This window comes from Mustela putorius, unplaced genomic scaffold (genome assembly GCF_011764305.1).
Source record: "Mustela putorius furo isolate JIRA1106 unplaced genomic scaffold, ASM1176430v1.1 tig00003834_pilon_pilon_pilon, whole genome shotgun sequence".
Lineage (NCBI taxonomy): Eukaryota > Metazoa > Chordata > Mammalia > Carnivora > Mustelidae > Mustela > Mustela putorius.
Window position 1 is genome coordinate 103,563,702 of NW_025421987.1, and position 20,456 is coordinate 103,584,157.

Here is a 20,456-nt window from a genome sequence, read left to right on the forward strand (position 1 = left end):
CTTAATCTTGGGGTCATGAATTTGAGCTCCACGTTGGGGGTACTTACATAAATAAAACTTTTAAAAATTAAATAAAGTGAATTTCTTACAGACACACAGTTGGGCCTTTTTTTTTTTTTTTAATCCATTGACACTCTTTTAATTGCTATAAACTGTTCACGCGATGTGTACTGTTTTCTATTTGCTCCACTTGACTTCCATACATAATTTTGAATTGATAATTGTGTATTCTTTCTTAAAGGGAATCCCTTCAGATCCCTCAAAACCTGGAGCCACCCCTGCCTGGCATGCATTAAGTAACAACAGAAAAGCTGCACACCAGGCTCTGGTTGGGCTGGAGGTATGCAGGGCTTCGGGGACGCGACTGTACAGTACCTGAGCTCACTGGGTCTCTGCTTCTTAAGTCTAAATGCCTCGGACACTAACAAACACATCAGCCAACCCGAGCGCCCCTACAGCACACTTCAGTTTGCAAGGGGGCGGGGCTTGCGGGGGCGTGGATTACGGGTCAGCAAGTTTGTTACCTGGACGACAAACAACCCCCCCCAACCCCGCCCGGCGCTGTGTTGCCCTGACGACCGTGGGTCGCTGCAGAATAGACTGGAAACTCGCTGCACTTTGAGGACCGTGGATCTGTCGAGGGATCGAACGCGGTGGCTCAGTTTCCTAGGAATATATTGCAACAGTAGGGATAACAGAGTTTTAAGCCTTTTCCTGCCCGAATTCCTCGGCAGGCGCTCCGAAGCGTTATGGGCTGCGTAGCCGGGCTCCCCAACTCCATGCTGGGAAGGAACTTTGCGGAAAACCGCCTGGCAAGCCACGACCCTGCGGGCGGCAGGCTCCGCTTCCCCGGTGGGGTGTTCATTTTGCATCGGGGCATTCATTTATTTGCTGCTACGTATATTTACTTTACAGGGACGGGGGCTTTGTCTGAAGGAGGCTCTGGATTTGCTGGTCTTTGCAGCGATTTGTCTCCACGCTGCTGTTGGGAACAGCCCCAGTCAGAAGTTAACAGGGCTTCTGTCTTTGCAGAGCCATGGGCAGCAAGAAGAAGGAAATTGCCCTGCAGGTAAGCCTCAAGTGTCGCTTGCTTCTAGCGCTTGGCTGGGGGTAGGGGTTGAGGAGGAGTGAAAAGAAATGTAAAAAAGTGTTACTATTTGCCAGCAGTACCTGACGGACGGTGTTCTCAAACTTGAATATTGTACCCTTCCATCTTAAAGGGGGAAAAAAAGAAACCAATCTTATCTCGACCCTCCAGTGACCATTTTTTGTGCCCTTAAATATAAGCAAACATAAGATGGGGTATAAGCTCTTTATGTTTATAGTACTTATGCAAACATAACCCAAACATGAATTAAAATAAAACTAAAAACTCAAGAAAATAGGAACAAATACAATTTGATACTGAATTATCTTTTGTTGAAATATAAATACAGCTTGCTTCGAGAATATGTAAGGTTTTTTAAATCTGGGCATGCGTCTGTAACTATGTGCTCTCTAGAGACCCAGTTCTCCCACCACTGCCCTTTGCAATCATTTGCTTATTCAACGAATATGTTTTGATATTTTATGTGCTACACATTTGTTGTATAGAGGGCTTTACTTTATTTGCACCTGGAACAAACAATTCTGTAAGCCAGCATCTGCTTTTGTTCCTGGTTCCAGACAAGAAGGAGTGCTTTGCCATAAGCAGATCGCCTGGATGGCCCATAATACATGCACGTTTGGAAGCAAATTTTTTCAGGGTCTCCTGGTCAGTTTGGCTCATCTGGACACGCATTCAGGTGCCCGCTGTGGAGCAGAATGACAGTGGTCTTGAGACACCTGATTTCTCTTTAATTGTCCTTTGTGGCATGGGCACTCTACATGTGAGTTTCCAAAGCCTAATAACTTAAAAAGGGAGAAAGCAATGTCATTGTAAGGACAGTATGTACTAGGAGAGGGTGGAAAGCACTTTGGACTGAATATCCAAAGACCTGATACAGTTCTTGACTCTTTTCTTAGTCACCTCTGAGACTTGAGATCAATCACATAACGTCTCTTGCTACAGCTTGCCCATCAATAGAATGAGTGAACCATCCCTTAAGGGCTTTCCAGCATTGGTACTCTAGTACTCTGGAGTTATGAAACTTTTTGTATGTCTACATTCTGTTTGTAAATAAATTCTAAGCACCTGGACCTATCATTTACTGTCTTGTGAATGACTTCCTCAACCTCTCTGAGACTCCAGATCCTTTATGCAAACAGGAAGGATAATACAGAGCCTGCAGAGTCGTTGTGACGAGATTCCTTTAGGTATTTCAAGGCTGGACTGATTGCTGTCTGTAGTGGCTCTAAGATTTTTGCCCCATATGATTTTTCATCTGTCTATGCCCTGTGTCCCCTTTGGGAATACTTTTTGGTGATTTCACAAAAATGTTGTTCCCCAGGGCTCTGAATTCAATGTGGTACTCGAAGTAAGTACTCCGCCTACTGAGGGATGTTGCCACTCTACCAGATCAGCTCCTTTTTTTTTTTTTTTTAATATTTTATTTATTTATTTGACAGAGAGAGAGAGAGCAGGGGGAGGAGCAGAGGGAGAGGGAGAAGCAGTCTCCCCAGTGAGCAGGGAGCCCGATGTGGGGCTTGAACCCAGGACCCTGGGACCACAGCCCAAGCCGAAGGCAGACGTTTAATAACTGAGCCCCCTCCCAGGTGCCCCCCAGATCAGCTCCTTGAAATCAGTGCTCTAGGGTTTGCCAGTCCAGGAAGCCTGTCCTCTTTTTTTTTTTTTTTTTTAAAGATTTATTTATTTATTTGACAGAGAGAGAGAGATATCACAAGTAGGCAGAGAGGCAGGCAGAGAGAGAGTGGGGAAAGCAGGCTCCCTTCTGAGCAGAGAGCCCGATGTGGAGCTTGATCCCAGGACCCAGAGATCATGACCTGAGCCAAAGGCAGAGGCTTAACTCACTGAGCCACCCAGGTGCCCCCCCTGTCCTCTTTTTGAGTAAGACTATCTGGGGCTCCTTCTGTGACTGAAACAGAAATTACAGGACATCAAGAGATGGTCTGGGTAGATAGAATGTGCCACACATTCCTCCTTCATTCCCGACCAAATGTAGGGCTTAGTGAAGTCAGACATTTTCCATACTCTCCTGCTCCTGGCCTGTTCCTAAGAGAGATTCTTCAAGTGTTCAGAGTCCCAGCCCCACTGCTGGTGAGGGTTATCCCATGACAAGGGTGTACCACAGAGAGTTGCTACTGAGCAACAGCTGAGCCACGGGAAGTGACTGTTGTGTGTGTGGGGGGGCACACTCTTCTGAACCCTCTGTCACCTTCTTTAGGACTACAGGTGTGAGTCCAGGATGATGCTGGTCCAACTCTCTTAGATCATTCAAAGCATCAAGAAGACTGTTCCACTTTTTCATAGAAATAAAGAGTATGGAGCTATGATTTCTTTAGAAAGACGGATCTTCAGCAGAAGATTTGCAGGTGTTACATGTCTCCAGCCCTTTTAAAGGAACAAAAATCTCAGCATACCTGTATTAAGAATGAGTGGTCATTGTCATGGTCTCTTGATTTTTATGGTTTTAAATCAGCCCCACCCAAACTTACTTATTACAAAGTGAAAGAGAATAATTTCACAGTGCAGAAGACTGACAGAGCACCTTAATCAGTGATCCAAGTGCATGTCAGCAATAAGGGGCTAATCGAAATTGCGTGTCACCTGATAGGACACAAAAAGAGAACACTCTTCTGCTTCCTTGACACTCCACCCCAAGCAACCAACTCCAACCAATCCAAAGATGCACAGCCTGAGTCTAATCAGGAAACATTAAACAGACCCAAACCGAGGGAGAGACTACAAAAATAACCCTCCCATAGTCGTCAAAAGTGACCCGGAGGTCATGAAAATCAAGGAAAGACTGAAGAACGATTCCAGAAAGCAATTAATCCAGTATGTGATTCTGACGAGATCCTTTGCTATTCAGGACATTATTGGGATGATTGGTAAAACCTGAATGGGATCTGAAGATGGCATAGTAATAATATATCGGTGTTTACTCCCTGACTTTGAGGGTTGTGTTGTAGTTAGATGGGATAATGTAGAAATTGACAAGCTGGTTCTAAAAAAATGGAAATGGAAAGGATCAAGAATAGCCAAACAGTTTTGTAAAAGAAAAACAAATATGGAAGAGCCACACTGCCTGATACCAAGGCTTATTATAAAGTTACAGTAATTAAAAGAGTATGGTGTTGGCAAAAGAAGAGAAAATAGGTCAATGAAACTGAATAGAGTCCAAAATGAACCCATGCTTCTGTAGTAAACTCATTTCAGCAAAGATGCCATAGCAATTTAATGAGAGAAAAAAAATCCTTTCTAGAAGTTTTGCAGAAACAACTGTACCTCTACATGGAAATAAAATTAACCTCAATCCTTTTGCACAATATAGATAAAAATTATTTTCAGATAGCTCATGGACTTAAATGTGAAAGCGTAAATTACAAAGCTTCTAGAAGAAAACAGAGGAGAGCATCTTTCTGATATATATATACACATATATATAAAATATATTATTAGGTTGTGTATATATTGATTTATATTATATATTGATCAATACTGTATATTGATATATAATATATATATTATTAGATTGTGTGCATATATATACACAATCTAATAATAAAAAGGCCAACAATCGAATAAAGAAAATGGGCAGACCAATGGTCACTTCTCACAGAAGACATATAAATGGCTAATAAGCACACTAAATAGTGCTTATTTTGATAATAAATACCTTTTTAATAATTTTAACAATAAGCATTATTTAATAATTAATAATGTTTAACAACCTTAGTCATCAGGGAAATGAAATTATAGCCACAATGAGATACCCACTACATTACCATTAGTGTAGCTAAAATCTAAAAGACTAACATTACTAAATTTTGGTGAGAATGTGGAGCAAGCAGGACTCTCATACCTTGCTGATGAAAGTTTAAAATGGTACAACCGCTTTAAGAAAAGCCTGGTGGTTTCTAATTAAACTGAACACGCATTTACCCTATGTCCCAGCAATGTCCCTCCTAGAGTATTTATTTACTTACTGAAGATAAGTAAGAATGTGAGCACAAAAGGATTTAACAGGAATGTTCATAACTGGGGCACCTGAGTGGCTCAATTGTTAAACATCTGCTTTTGGCTCAGGTCACGATCCTGGGGTCCAAGGATTAAGCCCCGCATTGGGCTCCCTGCTCAGTGGGGAGCCTGCTTCTCCTTCTCCACTGGGCTCCTGCTCTCTCTTGCTATCTCTGTCACTGCCTCTCTCAAATAAATAAAATCTTTAAAAAAGAATGTTCATAAGTTGTTATTTGTAATAATCCCAAACTAGAAGTGACCTAAATATCTATCAAGCAAATTACGATACAGCCATACAATGAAATATGCTCAGGAATAAAACTAGACAAACTACTGACACTCAACCACACGGATGCTTCTCCAAACATACACTGAGTGAAAGAAACAAGCATAAAATAGTGGGTGCTGTGCTCTTCCATTTATAGGCAGTTTTACAAAGCAGATCAGTGACCACCTGGGGTGAGGAGCAGTGGGGGGGGGCTGTGTGTGTGACTCTGGGGAGACAGAGGAACTTTCGGGGATGATGGAAAAGTTCTGTATTGTGAGAGGAGTGTGGTGACTTGGGTTGTGTGCATTTGCTAAAACTCGGTGAACTGTAACCCTTCAGTTCTGTGTATTTTACTGTACATGAATTGTTTCTCTAGAACATGTAAGAAGACCAAAAGAAAAAAACAAATGAATACCTTTCTGTATATGAATATAGATAAGTGTCAAAACTGGATTTGAGTGAGAACAAAAATGGCAAAAAGATCTCTATCATATGATATTATTTATGCACATTTTATGGACCCAAAACAATTTTATGTTTTTATTTTTGCACAAGCAACAAGAAAAAATTATTTTTAAAAAAATGACCGAGATTTCCTTAGGTGAGTTATTCGTGTGGATTGGAGGCAGGAAAAGAAAGGAGGAGACGGCAGATTGGGGCAAGAAGACAGCTTGCGCCTGTGTTTGTACACATTTCAGAGAGGGCGGAAGAGGAGGAAAAGGAGGGAAGCGGGAAGAGAGGGAAAGAGAGCGGAAGGGAGGTCGCGAGAGGCAGGCAGGCAGGCAGGCAGGTATCTGGAGCAAATACATCCGATCCTTTCCCCATCCATGCCCTCAGTAATAAAGCCTTTGTTCTTTGACCTTAGGTTAACATCAGCACCCAGGAGCTGTGGGAGGAAATGCTCAGTTCCAAAGGACTAACTGGTAATTTAAGTTTTTAGATCCAACCTTTTCAATATTTCTACACAGTATATTGAACCAGGAAGAGGAAAGCTGCAATGAGCGCCATTTTCCTCTAATCTTGAGTTCCGTAAATGAAGGGCCGAGTCTTTTCTTTGTGTGCGTTGATACATCCAACTTGCACATCTGTTAGTATGTTCAGTTCAGGAAAGCCATCAGGACTGCTGGCCAACAGGGCTCTCTTGTCTCAGAGCTGACTGTTAGACCCAAGGGTTGTTTGGTGTGAAGGAATGAAAACCTCTTCTGACTGCCTGAGTCGTAAAGGGGAATGTACCGGGAGGAATATGGGGACCTCTTGGAACTCAGGGGCTGGAAGGAGAGCCAGGCTTCCCGAGGGGCTGGAACCAGGCACTGCCCCACTATTAGGATACAGCATAGCCACTGTCCCCTGGGCCTCCTCCTCCCTATCCTCTTGTTTGCTATCTATCGCAATTTACTTAGTAGTTTTATTAAAAAATTAATATTTATTTTTTAAAAGATTTTATTTATTTATTTGAGAGACTGAGAGAGTGCAGAGGGAGAGGGAGGAGGTGACTCTCTGCTGAGCACGGAGCCCAAAGTGGGGGGGCCTGATCCCAGGACCCCGAGATCGTGACCTGAGCCAAAGGCAGACGCTTAACTAGCTGAGCCACCCAGGTGCCCCCAAAATGAACATTTATTATTCCATAGTTTCTGTGGGTCTGGAATCCAGGTGTTGCATTGCCTTTGGTTTGAGGTGTCTCTGGTTTGGGGTCTCCCACCGGGCTGTGATTAAGGAGTGAAACAGGGAATGTCAAAGCTCAACGAAAGTTTCAGTTTGCTTCTAAGCTTGGTCATGTGGCTCTGACAGATCTTAGAAGGTCACTTCCAACTTTGTTCCTGTGACTGTTAGCAGGACTCAGGGCCCTGCTGGTCATTGGCCAGAGACATCAAATTCTTGCTATCAATTTCCCCACAAGCCTACTCACAACGCAGTAACTTTCTTCTCCCTGAGGAAGAGGGTAGGGGGAGAGAGACACACGTAAGTCAGAATCTTTCTGTAACTGAATTTCAACAGTGACGTCCCATGGCTTTGCCCTACTGTTTATTAGAAGCCGGTCATTAGGCCTGGCCTGCACTCAAGGGCAGGGGGACCTCCCAGGAGACAGGACTCCCCCATCTTAGAGGCTGCCAGCCACATCTGCCGCTGCTGTTCCTTTCTCATCTTCATTGACCATGCGTGTCTCTGGGCTCCCTTTCTCTCTCTGTATCTGCTCAGTTCTCCTCCCTATACACCTGCTTGGCAAGCTTGTGTCTGCTCTTATCTCTCCCCGGTGCCACCCGCACCTAGGGACTTCATCGAGGCCCCTACCCCTCTCCTCCCCCATGACTCAGTTAGTCTTTTCCAGCCCCTTCCCCACTGTTCCCAGAGATATGTCCTGAGCTCCAGTTCAGTTTCCTGAACATGCCACAAGTTTCCCCACTTTTTCACTTTTATCCATGCTGTCCCTGCTCCCTGGAATATCATGACCCCCAGGCCCCGCTCCAAAGCAGCAACCTCCTTACATGAAATCTTTCCAGAATCTCTGTGCAGTCACTTCCCTCTGGGTGTCACCTGGGCATTTGGCGTGGGTCTCTGTCTCCCCCTCTCCACCCAGCACACACCCAGCTTGGTGTGGCCCCTGTCTCGGGGAGCAGTCACGGCTTTCCCCCTGAACTCTAAACACAGGGGCATTGTCTTTTTCCTCTCTGTCTCCAGCAGACTTGCCCGGGCCTGGGGCAGAGTGCAGGTCGCACTGATTCGGCAGCATGGGTGGGAGTCTTGCCACATTCAACTACCTGAGGGATTACACAGCTTTTTTGATGGTGTCAGGTCTCAACTATTTTGTCTGCATGTCTTGTGGGTGCAGCTGGAGCATGGCTGTAGGGCAAAACAACCATTACTTCTGTTTCTTTAACGGCAGTAAGAAAACTATCCCTTCATCACATTTTGAGAATTTGCTGTGTCTCAGGCACCCTAGGTGATCACAGCGGACATCTGCTGGGTGCGGACTCTGTGAAGCCCTGCTCTAAGCATGTCAGGGAATCGCATTTTCTGGGGGCAGCAGGGGCTCGTCCTTCCCTTCTGATGGGGCGGTCTCGAGGAAGCTATGCTCTTCCTTCTTTCTAAAGCCAGCAGACATGTGCTTCCAAAGGAAACTGCCATGTTGGAAATCTCACCTTCTCCTGGCTCATTTTCCCTTGCCTTCAAATAGGCAAGTCAATTCAGATTTACACACGTGCACACACAGGCCTTTTCATTTTCTCTGCCATGCCTTTCCTCCCAGATATCTTCTCTGTTTTGCTTCCTTTCAGTCAGACTCTTGATAGACTTCCTCTCCAGACCTGCTCTCTCCCCCATAACGTTGTGAAGTATGCCTTTGCTCCACCACTGCTAAGACAGCCAAGGACTATGAGGGGAGACAGGAAGCTGAACTAAGGGTGCAAATCCTGCAGAGAGATTGGTGAGCTAATGGGACCCCATTTTTTCCCCCAGTGGGGTGTGAACATGCTTTCCTTGGTGGGCCCAAACACAGGCTCTCTAAGTCTCCAAAGACTTTTTCCTGGCTTGACCCAAATGATTTCTTCCCCCATGACTATGGTGTATTGAAATCCCCAGACCTCTCAAGTGTGATGCTGTTGTCCTCAGAGAAGCCCAGAGCTTTAGCTTCTGTGTGGGTGCCCAGGAGGCCCAAGTCTGCCTCCATCTCTGCTGGTGCCTGGCTACCTTTGAGACCACTGGCCTTAGATTTTCTTGTTTGTACTAGAAACCCAGCGATCTAGAATCCATTTGACATTTCTCCTTCCCCCAAATGATCTCTCCCTGCCACCACCCTGTTCTTTTCCTCTGCCAGGCTCCTAGGTGGAGTCTTTTCCATACCCACGTGACTTTCCTCACCTGTCTTTCCCTTTCAAAGTCTGTGGATTCTTCCCTTCCTCCCCTCCCGCCTGCACTGCCCCCCTGTGCCTGGCTTCCCCATGCCTCCTATACCCCACTTGGTTCTCAATTTCTCCCCGCAAAACTGCGCGGCTTGGCTGAAGCTAACCAGCGCACCTGAACCCATGCATCTCACTTCTTTCCTGGAGTAGTTGAAACAGCATGCACTGAGACGAACCTGGGATCAAAGCTAGGTTCTACCGCTTGAGAATTCAATTGTTTTTTCTTTTCTTTTGTACCCTGGGTTACTTACTTCACGTCTTTGAACTTCACACAATCTAGCACCAGCTACGTCGTCATGATGGGGCTGGGTACGTCCTGCATGTGTCTGGTACGCATGTGTTGGCTTTGCTTAGCTTTCTCACAGGCCCTGTGGCCTCATACAATCAGACCAGACGGTTCCCTCATGCCCAGTCCTGGCATACTCCATAGACTGCAACTGACAAAGAAAAAATAATCCGAGTTTCCATCTAGGTCTCTAGCAGGTATACTTTTCAGGAGAACGACATTGATTTTTTTTTTTTTTTAGATTTTATTTATTTATTTGAGAGAGAGACAGGGAGAGAGAGCATGAGCGAGGAGAAGGTCAGAGGGAGAAGCAGACTACCCATGGAGCCGGGAGCCCGATGCGGGACTCGATCCCAGGACTCTGGGATCATGACCTGAGCCGAAGGCAGTTGTCCAACCAACTGAGCCACCCAGGCGTCCCGAACGACATTGATTTTATAAAGTAAATAAAACCTTCCTTTACCCAAAGAAGAGGCTTTCAATTCTCAGGGGGAAAATGTCAAAACTGTGCTTATTATCAAAGCAGCTAAGAGTTGACTGTAGGTTGACAGGCCGCCTACAGTGACCTCTTTTAGAATAGATCATTTTAGTACAATTCAAATATTTATTGAGGGCCACTCTATGCCAGCCCAAACATGATGGTAGCCTGAAAATCACTACAGGGAAAGGATCCCTATAGAGAAAACTGTTTCCTACCACACTTACTTCATTATGTGTAGAGTTAAGAACACTGAGTTGTAAGCATGAGGGGCGGCTGTGTCTCTGTGCTGGCTCCCACTCCAAGGGGAGAATAAACCCCGTGAGCCATTGAATAACCCTGCAAACAGACGTGTGTCTGGAGGGGGTTCAAGTTTGCAGGGGTCAGTTTTACCTGACCTGGAGAGTACTGGTGCTCACTTAATGTTCCTGCTTCTTGGATGCACACAGTTGTCGATGTCTACCAAGGCTGGTGTGGGCCCTGCAAACCCATGGTAAGCCTCTTCCAGAAGATGAGGATCGAGGCCGGCCTGGACCTTCTGCATTTTGCATTAGTAAGTTCCTCACTAGGGGGGTGGGGTTATGGACATTGGGGAGGGTATGTGCTATGGTGAGTGCTGTGAAGTGTGTAAACCTGATGATTCACAGACCTGTACCCCTGGAGATAAAAATATATTACATGTTTATTAAAAAAAAAAGTAAGTTCCTCACTCAGCAGAATGCCACGCAACACTGTAAAATAAACATTTAAAAGCGGGGACAGGAAATGTGAGCTGCCCTTCCCAGATGATTGAAAAGGCATCAGTTGTGAAAATTTTGGTCATCAGTTACGAAGCTTTATAGTTTCTTCCATGATGAAGGGTTCCTACCCCATCCCCACCCGCCTGACAGTCAATGTGAGCTCAGGCATCTCGACCCTGTGCACAGGGAAGGGGTGTGTGTCACCCCACACGTGAGCATGCCATGGCTTCTGGCTCATGAGCCCTGGGAACTCTGAAGTCTTACTCTCAGAGCACACAGTTCCAAGAGTTTTATGCTCTGCTCCATCACGGGGAGCTTCTAGCCAATGTTTACTTGGATCAATGTACGGAAATGGGAATAAATTCCAGAGAAGCGTGTGAGAGACACTCGGATTAGAGGTTCTAGGAGAACACAGGAGAAAAGACACTTGCGCTCACCTCTCAAGGACTCGGCACTTTCTTCACGGGGAGTCAGTTCTGGTACCTCTGGGGAAAGTGTGCAGTGGGAATGCCTGCCCCCGTACAGGCTTTCTCAGCCTAGGAAGGCAAAGACTAAGGACCTTCTCCCTCTGTGGGTGTCGGTCTTGGCAGCAGCAAGGTGGCATGCAGAGCAGGAGCTGGCTGGGGAGCAGAAGGAACCTTGTTTCCACCTTGTCTTATTCTTCCAAAAAGCCCCCTGCCAACAATTTTTACCAGTATGTCCACAGCAGAGTTATTCTGATGAAAAGACATTAGGGGCCGAGGCATGAGAGCCTGCCAGGGCATCCTCTGGGGCGAACAGTCACAGTGTGGCTGTGAGTGTGGCCGTGCATGGGGCGAGGTGTGTGTAAGATGGATATGTGTGAGTATATACACATGGGTGTGTGTGCGTATGTACTGTGTGTTTATGGCGTCTATGTGTGTATATAAGGGGTTTGTGTCTGTGTGGGTATTGTCCCGTGTGGTTCTCCCACCAGCATGCCCCTGTGTTCCTGGCACCCTAGGTCCCCCCTGACAGCTTGTTTTCTTTAGGCAGAAGCAGATTGTCTTGATGTCCTTGAAAAATACCGTGGGAAGTGTGAGCCGACCTTTCTGTTTTATGCAGTAAGTATATCTGCAGAACCAGAAACACATTACAGATCATCAGGGTTCTATCTCACTGAAAGTCACCAAGAGGCTTCACTGATCCAAATGAGGGACTGCCTTCTCCTTGACTGCGTTTGTTATTTGGGGTAGGAAGAGGCACGCTTACTTACTTCATGGTGATGCAGGTGCCTGCCTCGCATGATGGCCCGGCTCGCTAGCAGGGAGGCCCGGCACGACACAGCTCCTGATGGTCCCTCTGGGCCGGCTGCATATGGGAGAGAATGGGAGTCACTCAAATGCGTCTGCTCCTTCTGGCTCACGCGTACGCTTGACTAATGCTTCATGATCAGAGAGCAAAGTTTTCAAGATTTCCTCCACCATAGAAGGAAGCTTTCAGCACACACACTCTAAGGGGGCAGACAAGCTCTGCATTCATTTTTATTGAATTGTAAGATGTGAAGATATGCTTCCAGACATTCAGAAATGAGAGCCAAGTCATTCCATGTTTTGGAAGAGAAATTGGACGTCTTTGGGAGTGACATCGATGGTCTGGCCCCATGCCCCTCAGGGCCTACTGCCTCACTCCTGGCTTCGTAGCTTAGGCTACCTGCCAGGCCCTAAAGGCAAGTGCCAGAAATGCTCCTGCTGACTGCAGGCCCCTCCTCGTATAGTCAGGGGAAACTGAGGCCTACCCACCCACTTCTCCTGACAGCCAGACCAGGGTGGCTGAGTTTGGAGACCTTCAGATTCCTGCCCTCAGCACCGCACGTTTCAGAAACTGGAGGCTTCTGGCGAACATTATCTGGGTGTTGATTCGTGATGGAAGACTGGAAGGGAGGAGTGGGAAGGGGCCCCAGTGACAGCAGAGCACAGGCAAGGAAATGCGATCGCTGGCACAGGGGTTCGTTCGCTGGCTTGCGCCTGTAGTGATGAGGGTATGAATCATACTGGGGCGGTGTGGGGGCAGGTGCCAAGGCGGTGGGCTCCATCACAGCCTCTCCTCTGCGGGGTGGGGTGGGAATGGGGAGGGCCTGCTCGCCACCAATTTCTGTGAGTAATAGGCATAGATTGACTGTCAAAAAGGTTAAAGAAGGAGACTCAGTCACCCCAAACGCCACCTTGATGTGAAGGTGAACAAAGCTTCCTCTGACCACCCCATATGGAGCTGGGAATCCATTCTTGCCCTAAATGCCAAGCATCCTGTACATTCCCCCTCTTCAAGCAATGATCTTATTCTATGGTGATTGTTTCTTTGATATGACCACCTCTCCCCACTTGACTTCCCATTCCCTGAAGCAGGCAACTCTGGCTTTTCACATTGACTGTTCATATGCTTTGCCTCTGTCTTGGCGCTTAGCAGAGTAAGTGCTCAATAGGTACTTGTTGAGTGGACGAGCCACGACTAGGCCACCCTTATTCACTCACAGCCTCTTTGCCCTGCTTCTCCCTTAACTGATTCCCTGTTTCCCTGAAGGCAGTTCTGAAAGGAGAGGCATGGGGGAGACGGCAGAGAAGTGGATAGAGGCCTCAACCTTGGGCACGTGCCTAAGCAAAGCACTTGGACACTCGCTGTCTCTTGAAAGACATGAAGATAGGTGAAGATGAGTTCAGGTGGTTTGGGTGGCGCGTGTGTTCTGTGTTCTAGGGTGGAGAGCTGGTGGCTGTGGTTAGAGGCGCCAATGCCCCACTGCTGCAGAAAACCATCCGAGAGCAGCTGGAGGCTGAAAAGAAAGTTCTGGCAGAAGGCTGTGAGCGCAAAGTGGTAAGGAGCCCTCCCGCCAGAAGCAAACTCAGTGTCTCCCTGCCCCATGAATTTTCCTGGAGTGCTCAGTGACATGTGTCATTAAATGCACACCTGGGGTCTCTGAAGGCTCAGGGGGAGGCAGTGCCCACTAGGCATACATGCATTTTATCTTATTTTATTTTGGATTTTATTTATTTATTTGACAGAGAGAGAGAGAGTGGGGAGAGGGACACAGAGAGAGGGAAAAACAAACTCCCCACTGAGCAGGGAGGCACATGCGGGGCTGGATCCCAGGACCCCAGGATTAGGACCAGAGCTGAAGGCAGACACTTAAACAACTGAGCCACCCAGGTCCCCCAACATGCATTTTAAAAACTTTAAAAAAGTCACCCCCTTCATCCAGAGCCTTGAACTTCTTTTACCCATTTCCCATGCATCCCCCACTTCAATTCTTAACGGGGGTTTCGGGACCCCTGACAATGAGTTCAGAAATGGAAATAAAGTTACGGAGGAGAGTAGTAGGTAAAGGTGAGCTCTCTCCTGGTGACCTGCCCTTGCCTCCCATACCTGAAAGTTTACTTGAGATCCCCAAGGGATTATTTAATTTAGAAATTAAGCTGTCATTCACACGAGCAATCAACATGCCTTGTGATTTTGATAAATTGTTTCTATGACAGCACAGTCTCTCACAGTTTCTCACAGAAACTTGGCTGCCATCGAACACAGACACCAGCGTCAGTTAGAGGCATTTCCTGTGCTTTGAGCTTCCGTCCAACGAGCCTTAATGTTGTTGTGTTCATTGTTCAAGTTTTCATATTCACTTTCAAATAGTAAAGGCCTATTTATATAGAACAGATTAGAATCAATTATATTTTTTGCTGAAAATTACACATGCTTGTGCCCCCTCCAGGGGGAGATGATGTGTCTTCACGACTAACATGCCCAGGGGAGGCAGTAGCTAAGGATCTCCCTGTGTGTCTTCTGGCCGACTCCCTACTTCTTCTTTTCTACTTGACGCTTGTGGAAATGGGCCGAATCTAAACCTTAAAGTCAGCATGGATTTCCTTGTCTTCGAACACCCTCACCCCCACAGTCATCTGGCTACTAAAAAGTTTCAAAGGCTGATGGTCTGATGGTCTCGACTCCCTTTTCTTGGTTCTGCATTTCAGGCCTTTGTTTTTTGTTGTTGTTTGTTTGTTTTTTTTTGCTTCTGCCGGTTTCTGGAGGCCGTTGTGGTAATTTTAATTAGTTAACCACTTTCTGTTTGTGACCAATTTGTTGCTCTAGATTAGAGATGAGCCTCTGTCGGATGAAGACGGATGCCTCTCCCACGACAAGGACATTGGTGACGACGAGGACGTGGGTGAGTGCAGAACCGGTCAGCAAGGTGAGAAACAAAGGACAATCAGTGATGTGGGCCTCAGAACTCTGGGAAGATTAACCTCAAAACATTCTGTTTCCATTACCTGGCTTCAAACATGACTTTGTCAAATCTTCCTTCTGCCCTTTCTTGCCATCGTAGGTACCTTTCACAGCTTTCCAATCACGCTCACCTATAACAGGTATGACTTTTAAGGCAATAACCCAGCACCAGGAAAAGCCCCACCTAATAAAAAGGAAGACAGAATTTCAAGTAATGAAGCTGGTGTTTCCTGGGTCTTTGTTTGAATTAAATCGCTCATTTCTTTTCTTCACCTTTTTCTGAAGGGTCCAAAAGTCAGGAGTCCTGGGCGTCACAGTTGTTCCTGAACCTTCACTATGAGAAGAACATCTTGACCTGACAGCAGGGAAACCAGAAGTTAGAAGGTGGCTTGTGACAGTAACTGAGATGCCAGGGGAAATCAGCATTAAGTTCAGGAACTGAGTTGAAAGGATAAGGAAGATTTTTATTATTGCGTGAACCAGAAAGGCTATTTGTTCATGTGTAGATAATGGAGGTGGTTTGAGTTGGGATTCTAACAAGGAAAGCGGCACAGTTTGGAGAGGAAACAGTTGTTACTGCCTTTTTTGGATGATCTCCTTTACCCTCCCTCATTATCTCCTCTCAAATCGAATCTCTCCACCTAGAAAGTAACATAAAATCTGCTCTTGCCCTTGGCCTTCCTCTCCTCCACGCCTGAGCTTCCTGAGCTCCCTACTCCTTGGGTACCCCTCACCTTTGGCTCCTGCCCGACCTGTTTCCTGGTGCTCATGGGGCACTGCTGACCTTTTTGGTGCCAAACCCAACACATGGTGTCCAGTCATATCCTACAGCCTCTCTCTGAGGACTTGGATAATGTCGACTGTACCTTCTTTCTCCAAACCCTCGTCTCTTTCTCGTTTTCCTTCTATGTCTCTGGCCTCTCTGCAGCCTCCCCTTCATTGACCTTTTCTCATTTGCTCCCCTTTCAAGCTGCAATTTTCCAGGCCCTGATCTGGCCTCTTCTCTTCTCACCCTGTGTCTCTACAGGATCTCATTAATGGGTCATCATATAAGGGATTTCATTTTACGAGTCCCTTAAAGACTAAGTATTCATAGGATGTTACAAATAAAATAGAAGAATGGATAATCTGTTGCTTTAAATGATTCACATTTTTGCAGTACCCATGTTTTTGAGATTTTTTGAGTAGGAATCTCTCCTCAAAAGCAGATGTCATGTTTCATTGCCATACAACTGATACAAAGGCTGAGAACAGAAAATAGGCTATGGGGGATACAGAGTCTGTGGAGAAGACAGGGAGCTCACCAAAGCCAAGCTGATACAAACAGGAGTACAGCAGGGATGGGCTTATGGACTGGACACCGAGCCCCCTACAGGCCTGAGCAGGAACTGTACTCACACACCACCTCCGCAGGGCCTATGGACACTGACCCAAGGACAACCATCAGGACACTGTTCAGGGAGCTATGACTGATACCTTGGCTCCAAACAATGAGCCAGCCAACCTGGTCTTCTCTCAGGAGAATTTGTGTTGACAGAGAAGATGGTTGTTGCAGTTTGGTAGAATGTGCTGGTGCTGAAGAGTCGTAGAGACTCAGGGCCTGGGGCAGTCTTCACTGCCCATATGCCAGGAAAGTTAAAAAGAAGCTCTGGCGAAGTAGCTAGAAGAGTGAGAGGAGAACACAGTAGACAGCACTTAGAGGCTCCAAATCAGGGGAGGTGACAGGAAGGCACAAGCGAGTGTTCCCTCTGTTCCAGTGTTCCCCAGCTCCAAGCCAACTCTTTCAGTTGTTGCTGGGCTTCTGTTCCTGAGTGGTTGGTCTCTGATCTCTTCCCTGCTCTCCCTTCCCTTCCTCCCTCCCCACCTCCACCTCACCCCTCTTCTCCCAGGATCAAGTCGTTTGTCTCTCTCCGTCCCTTGGAGCCAGGTAGAGGGTGAGGTCTGTAGCCTGACCCACGCCTCGACTAGAGTCCAAGTGTGCAGGAGCACAGCCCAGAGGCCAGCACGGGAGCCCTGGGAGCTGTGTGCAGAGGCTGCATGGTCCCTGCGGATACCCTGAGAGCCTCAAAGATGGGTGCCAGGAGTCCAGCGTCTGACAGCACTATCGTCTGCTTCTTGCAGCTTCATCAGGGAAGACCTGCACCTTGGCCATCATTAAGCCAGATGCAGTGGTCCATGGAAAGACTGATGAGATTATTATGAAGGTAAGAAAGACCAGGCTTCCTGGACAGACTGCCCTCATGTCTCCTCTGGTGGAAAAGCAGGGGCGGGACATAGAACAACAGTGTACTATTGGAAAAGGAGGCTGCTGAGGAGCTCCAACCAAAATGCCAGTTAAGTCAATCACACATTTTTTTTTTTAAAAGATTTTATTTATTTATTTGACAGAGGGATCACAAGTAGGCAGAGAGGCTGGCAGAGAGAGAAGGAAGCAGGCTCCCCACTGAGCAGAGCCCGACGTGGGGCTCGATCCCAGGATGCTGAGATCAGGACCTGAGCCTAAGGCAGAGGCTTAACCCACTGAACCACCCAGGCGCCCCAAGTCAATGACACATTCTATAGCTGTTTGGGACAGATGTGATGAGGATGAGGGTCTTCGCTGCCTTTAATGTTCCCTTTCCCATTATCTTTTACTTTTCAGCTCACTTAAATGTGAATGTGAATTTGGGCTTGATTTTCCCTTTCACAACATATATATATGCACATTACAGATCCACGAAGCCGGTTTTGACATTTTAGCAAATGAAGAGAGAACCATGACAGAAGCAGAAATGCGGCTTTTCTATCAGCACAAAGCTGGAGAGGTCAGCTCCTTTGCTTCTACATGTCCAACCCACTCCCATATCTTTCTCTTTCCCCAACATATGTTTATAGATTGATGTTAGTTTGGGAGAAAATAGAGTATTAGGAAGAACAAGAATATGAACAGCTAGAAGGCCATGATTTGCTCTTAAAGATTATAGTGTGTGTTAGGTAGAAAGTTCTTTGGCTGCAAGGAAGAGATTTTGATTCTAACTTAAGTGATGACATGAAGAATTTCTTGGAAGAATACTCCATAGGTCCCAGAACTGAAGAAGAGAGTTGAAGGAGTTGAACAAGAAGGTGCTGGGGAGAAGAACCTCTGCCCTGGGTCACTGTTTCCTCTCCTTGTGCTAGGAGGCATAGAGTTATAGGGAGCTTAGGAGCAGAATCCCATGAACAGTCACTTTAGGTGCTGCTGTTGGACAACTTAGATTCAACCACTTTCCACTCACTTCCGCTTCTGCCTCCCCTACTTGGGATACTTGGGATGGAGGCCTCATGGACCCCGCTTGGCCGTAGCCCCACCTTTCAGGTGAGGTGTGTGTGTTTAGAGAGTGGCAGTGGAGGGGGTGGAGAGGCATCACTGTTGTCAGCCAGACTAGGCCAAGTGAACCGGGGAAGGGCTCTCCCCAAAGGAAAACTGCTACTTGAAGCAGGGGGAAGAGTTGTAAGGCATTGCAAAAAATAAGTCTTAGCTACACGGCACCCCATGGTTATCCAGCATCCACATGATTTCCACACACATGTCCCTACTTACCTTGTTATAGTCTCTCATTCAACCCCAAATAAATCAAATCCAAGTCTCATTTTCCTGGTTTTGCCTTCGTCTGGGTTCTCTTTGTGTTGCTGGTCACCACCACCCTGCCCATGGGCCCTCCATGGACATGGTGGCTGGTGGCAAGGCTGCTCACTGACTCCTCCCTTCCTGCAGGTGCTATGGGCCCACTGACCCACTAGAGACCCCAGTAACTCTGCCCTGGGTCATTGTTTCCTCTCCTTGTGCTAGGAGGCATTTGAGAAGCTGGTTCACCACATGTGCAGTGGACCGAGCCACCTCCTGATCCTCACCAGGCCTGATCCCGAGGGCACTGAGGACGTGATCACTGCCTGGCGGACGCTCATGGGGCCCTGTGACCCTGATGTAGCAAGGAGGGAGCAGCCTGACAGGTGATGTCACCAGCTGTCGTCTTTTCATTTGTCTCAAAACCTGCATCCAAAGAAGCCCAGAGCCTTGCTCTATATTCAGCCCCAAATCCCGTTACATATATTTGGAGAGACGCTGACCTCTTTGTTATCTATGTGAGGAGACCCTGCTACCCTCACTCTCAGATCTAGTCCTACAGTTAGGGAGTTCCACAGTGTGGTTCCAGAAACAAAGGCAACACACATCCAGGAAATACGGATTACAGGTCCCCGCCAAAGTCTGCCAAGTCAGAGACTCTGGGCAGAGCCTAAGGATTCACACAGGGTGTTCTGAGGCCCCCTGGATTCTGAGCACTTGGTTCTGCACTTTGCACGAGGCTGCCGTGGCCCTGTATTTAGCCTGGCATCAATGCCAAACCCACTGTGCCTTGTCTTTGAAGCTGAGAGAGCCCCAGTGACCAGAAAGGAAATGAGCAAGAGACTAAATAACTGCAGTTGTACCTTGCAGTTGTGGGAGACCAGAACATTCATACATGGGACTAATAAGACAGCCCAGGGTTCAGATCCTAGCTAACCACATACTCGAATAAGTCCTTTTTCTGAGCTTCAGTTCTCATCTGTAAAATGGGGTTATGACACCTGTCCTGGGAGCTGTTAAGAGTACTCCCTAGGGCCATACATTAATCCCTCTGTGCCTCAATTTCTTTATCTGAAAAATGGATACTACAATGACTCACACATTGATGAGAGGATTAAATGAGCATATGTACGCATGTGTGTGTGTGTGTCTGTATGTGTATATACATATATGTATATGAAACGCTTGGAACAGTGCTTGATGCAAAGGAAGCCCTGGCAGTATTAGTGTTATCTTACGGGGTTATTAAGGAATTAACGAAGCACACCTACATCGAGCTCTTGGCAGGGCGTTAGTCCCTGGTAGTGAGATCAACAAAATGGCAGCTCTCGAGCCTACACTGTGACTCACGCATATTTAAATTGAGAATTGTGACAGAGTGTCCTTCACAGAGCTGTGGCACAAACGAAACGGGATCGTGTATGTGAGTACTTGGCAACATGCCCAGCACACTTCTTGCTGAAATAGATGTCAGCTACTGTCCTTGCTGTTGTTCTTGGCGTTTCCAATGCAGAAAAAACCATTTCACAGAAGTGCAAGGGGCTAACTGGTTGCTGGTGCCCATGTTGCCAGAGAGCAAAAGTTTCTTTTCAAATGAAACAATTGTTTCTTGTTTTGCCAATGTTCGCAGTCTCCGAGCTCAGTTTGGCACAGAAATGCCCTTCAATGCAGTCCACGGAAGCCAGGACAGAGAGGACGCCAGCCGAGAACTGGCGTTGCTCTTCCCCACATTTAAGTTTTCAGATGAACTTCTAGAAGCTTCTTTATGTAAGTCATCAAGGCAGTTTGTCTTTATTAAATCTGCACTGAATATTTGGGGGGGTAATAACTATGTGGTAACAGAATCTTCGATCTAA

The 20,456-nt window shown here is 46.8% G+C and overlaps 2 protein-coding genes across 7 annotated transcripts in view; one reads left to right on the forward strand and one right to left on the reverse strand.

Annotated features, from left to right (window-relative positions):
• Nucleotides 1-562: 562 nt before the first annotated feature.
• The window catches only part of NME9 (NME/NM23 family member 9), a 44,598-nt gene continuing 24,704 nt past the window's right edge, over nucleotides 563-20,456 (forward strand). For 2 of the 3 annotated variants that reach the window (XM_013061435.2, XM_004762427.3), the window contains exons 1-11: nucleotides 563-685; nucleotides 916-1,069; nucleotides 6,253-6,310; nucleotides 10,497-10,600; nucleotides 11,798-11,869; nucleotides 13,497-13,613; nucleotides 14,883-14,982; nucleotides 17,139-17,221; nucleotides 17,729-17,821; nucleotides 18,826-18,986; nucleotides 20,231-20,367. In XM_013061435.2, the coding sequence (XP_012916889.1) occupies nucleotides 1,037-1,069; nucleotides 6,253-6,310; nucleotides 10,497-10,600; nucleotides 11,798-11,869; nucleotides 13,497-13,613; nucleotides 14,883-14,982; nucleotides 17,139-17,221; nucleotides 17,729-17,821; nucleotides 18,826-18,986; nucleotides 20,231-20,367 (958 nt within the window). In that variant the 5' untranslated portion in view covers nucleotides 563-685; nucleotides 916-1,036. The remainder of the gene's footprint in view (nucleotides 686-915; nucleotides 1,070-6,252; nucleotides 6,311-10,496; nucleotides 10,601-11,797; nucleotides 11,870-13,496; nucleotides 13,614-14,882; nucleotides 14,983-17,138; nucleotides 17,222-17,728; nucleotides 17,822-18,825; nucleotides 18,987-20,230; nucleotides 20,368-20,456) is intronic. The other variant, XM_013061436.2, reaches the window with a different exon arrangement.
• ARMC8 (armadillo repeat containing 8) overlaps nucleotides 6,984-20,456 on the reverse strand; it is a 126,772-nt gene continuing 113,299 nt past the window's right edge. For all 4 annotated transcript variants that reach the window (XR_006609227.1, XR_006609226.1, XR_006609225.1 and 1 more), the window contains 4 exons: nucleotides 12,022-12,116; nucleotides 11,225-11,407; nucleotides 9,535-9,720; nucleotides 6,984-7,314 (listed from right to left, as the gene is read on the reverse strand). The gene's annotated coding sequence lies outside the window, so the exon portion shown is untranslated. The remainder of the gene's footprint in view (nucleotides 7,315-9,534; nucleotides 9,721-11,224; nucleotides 11,408-12,021; nucleotides 12,117-20,456) is intronic.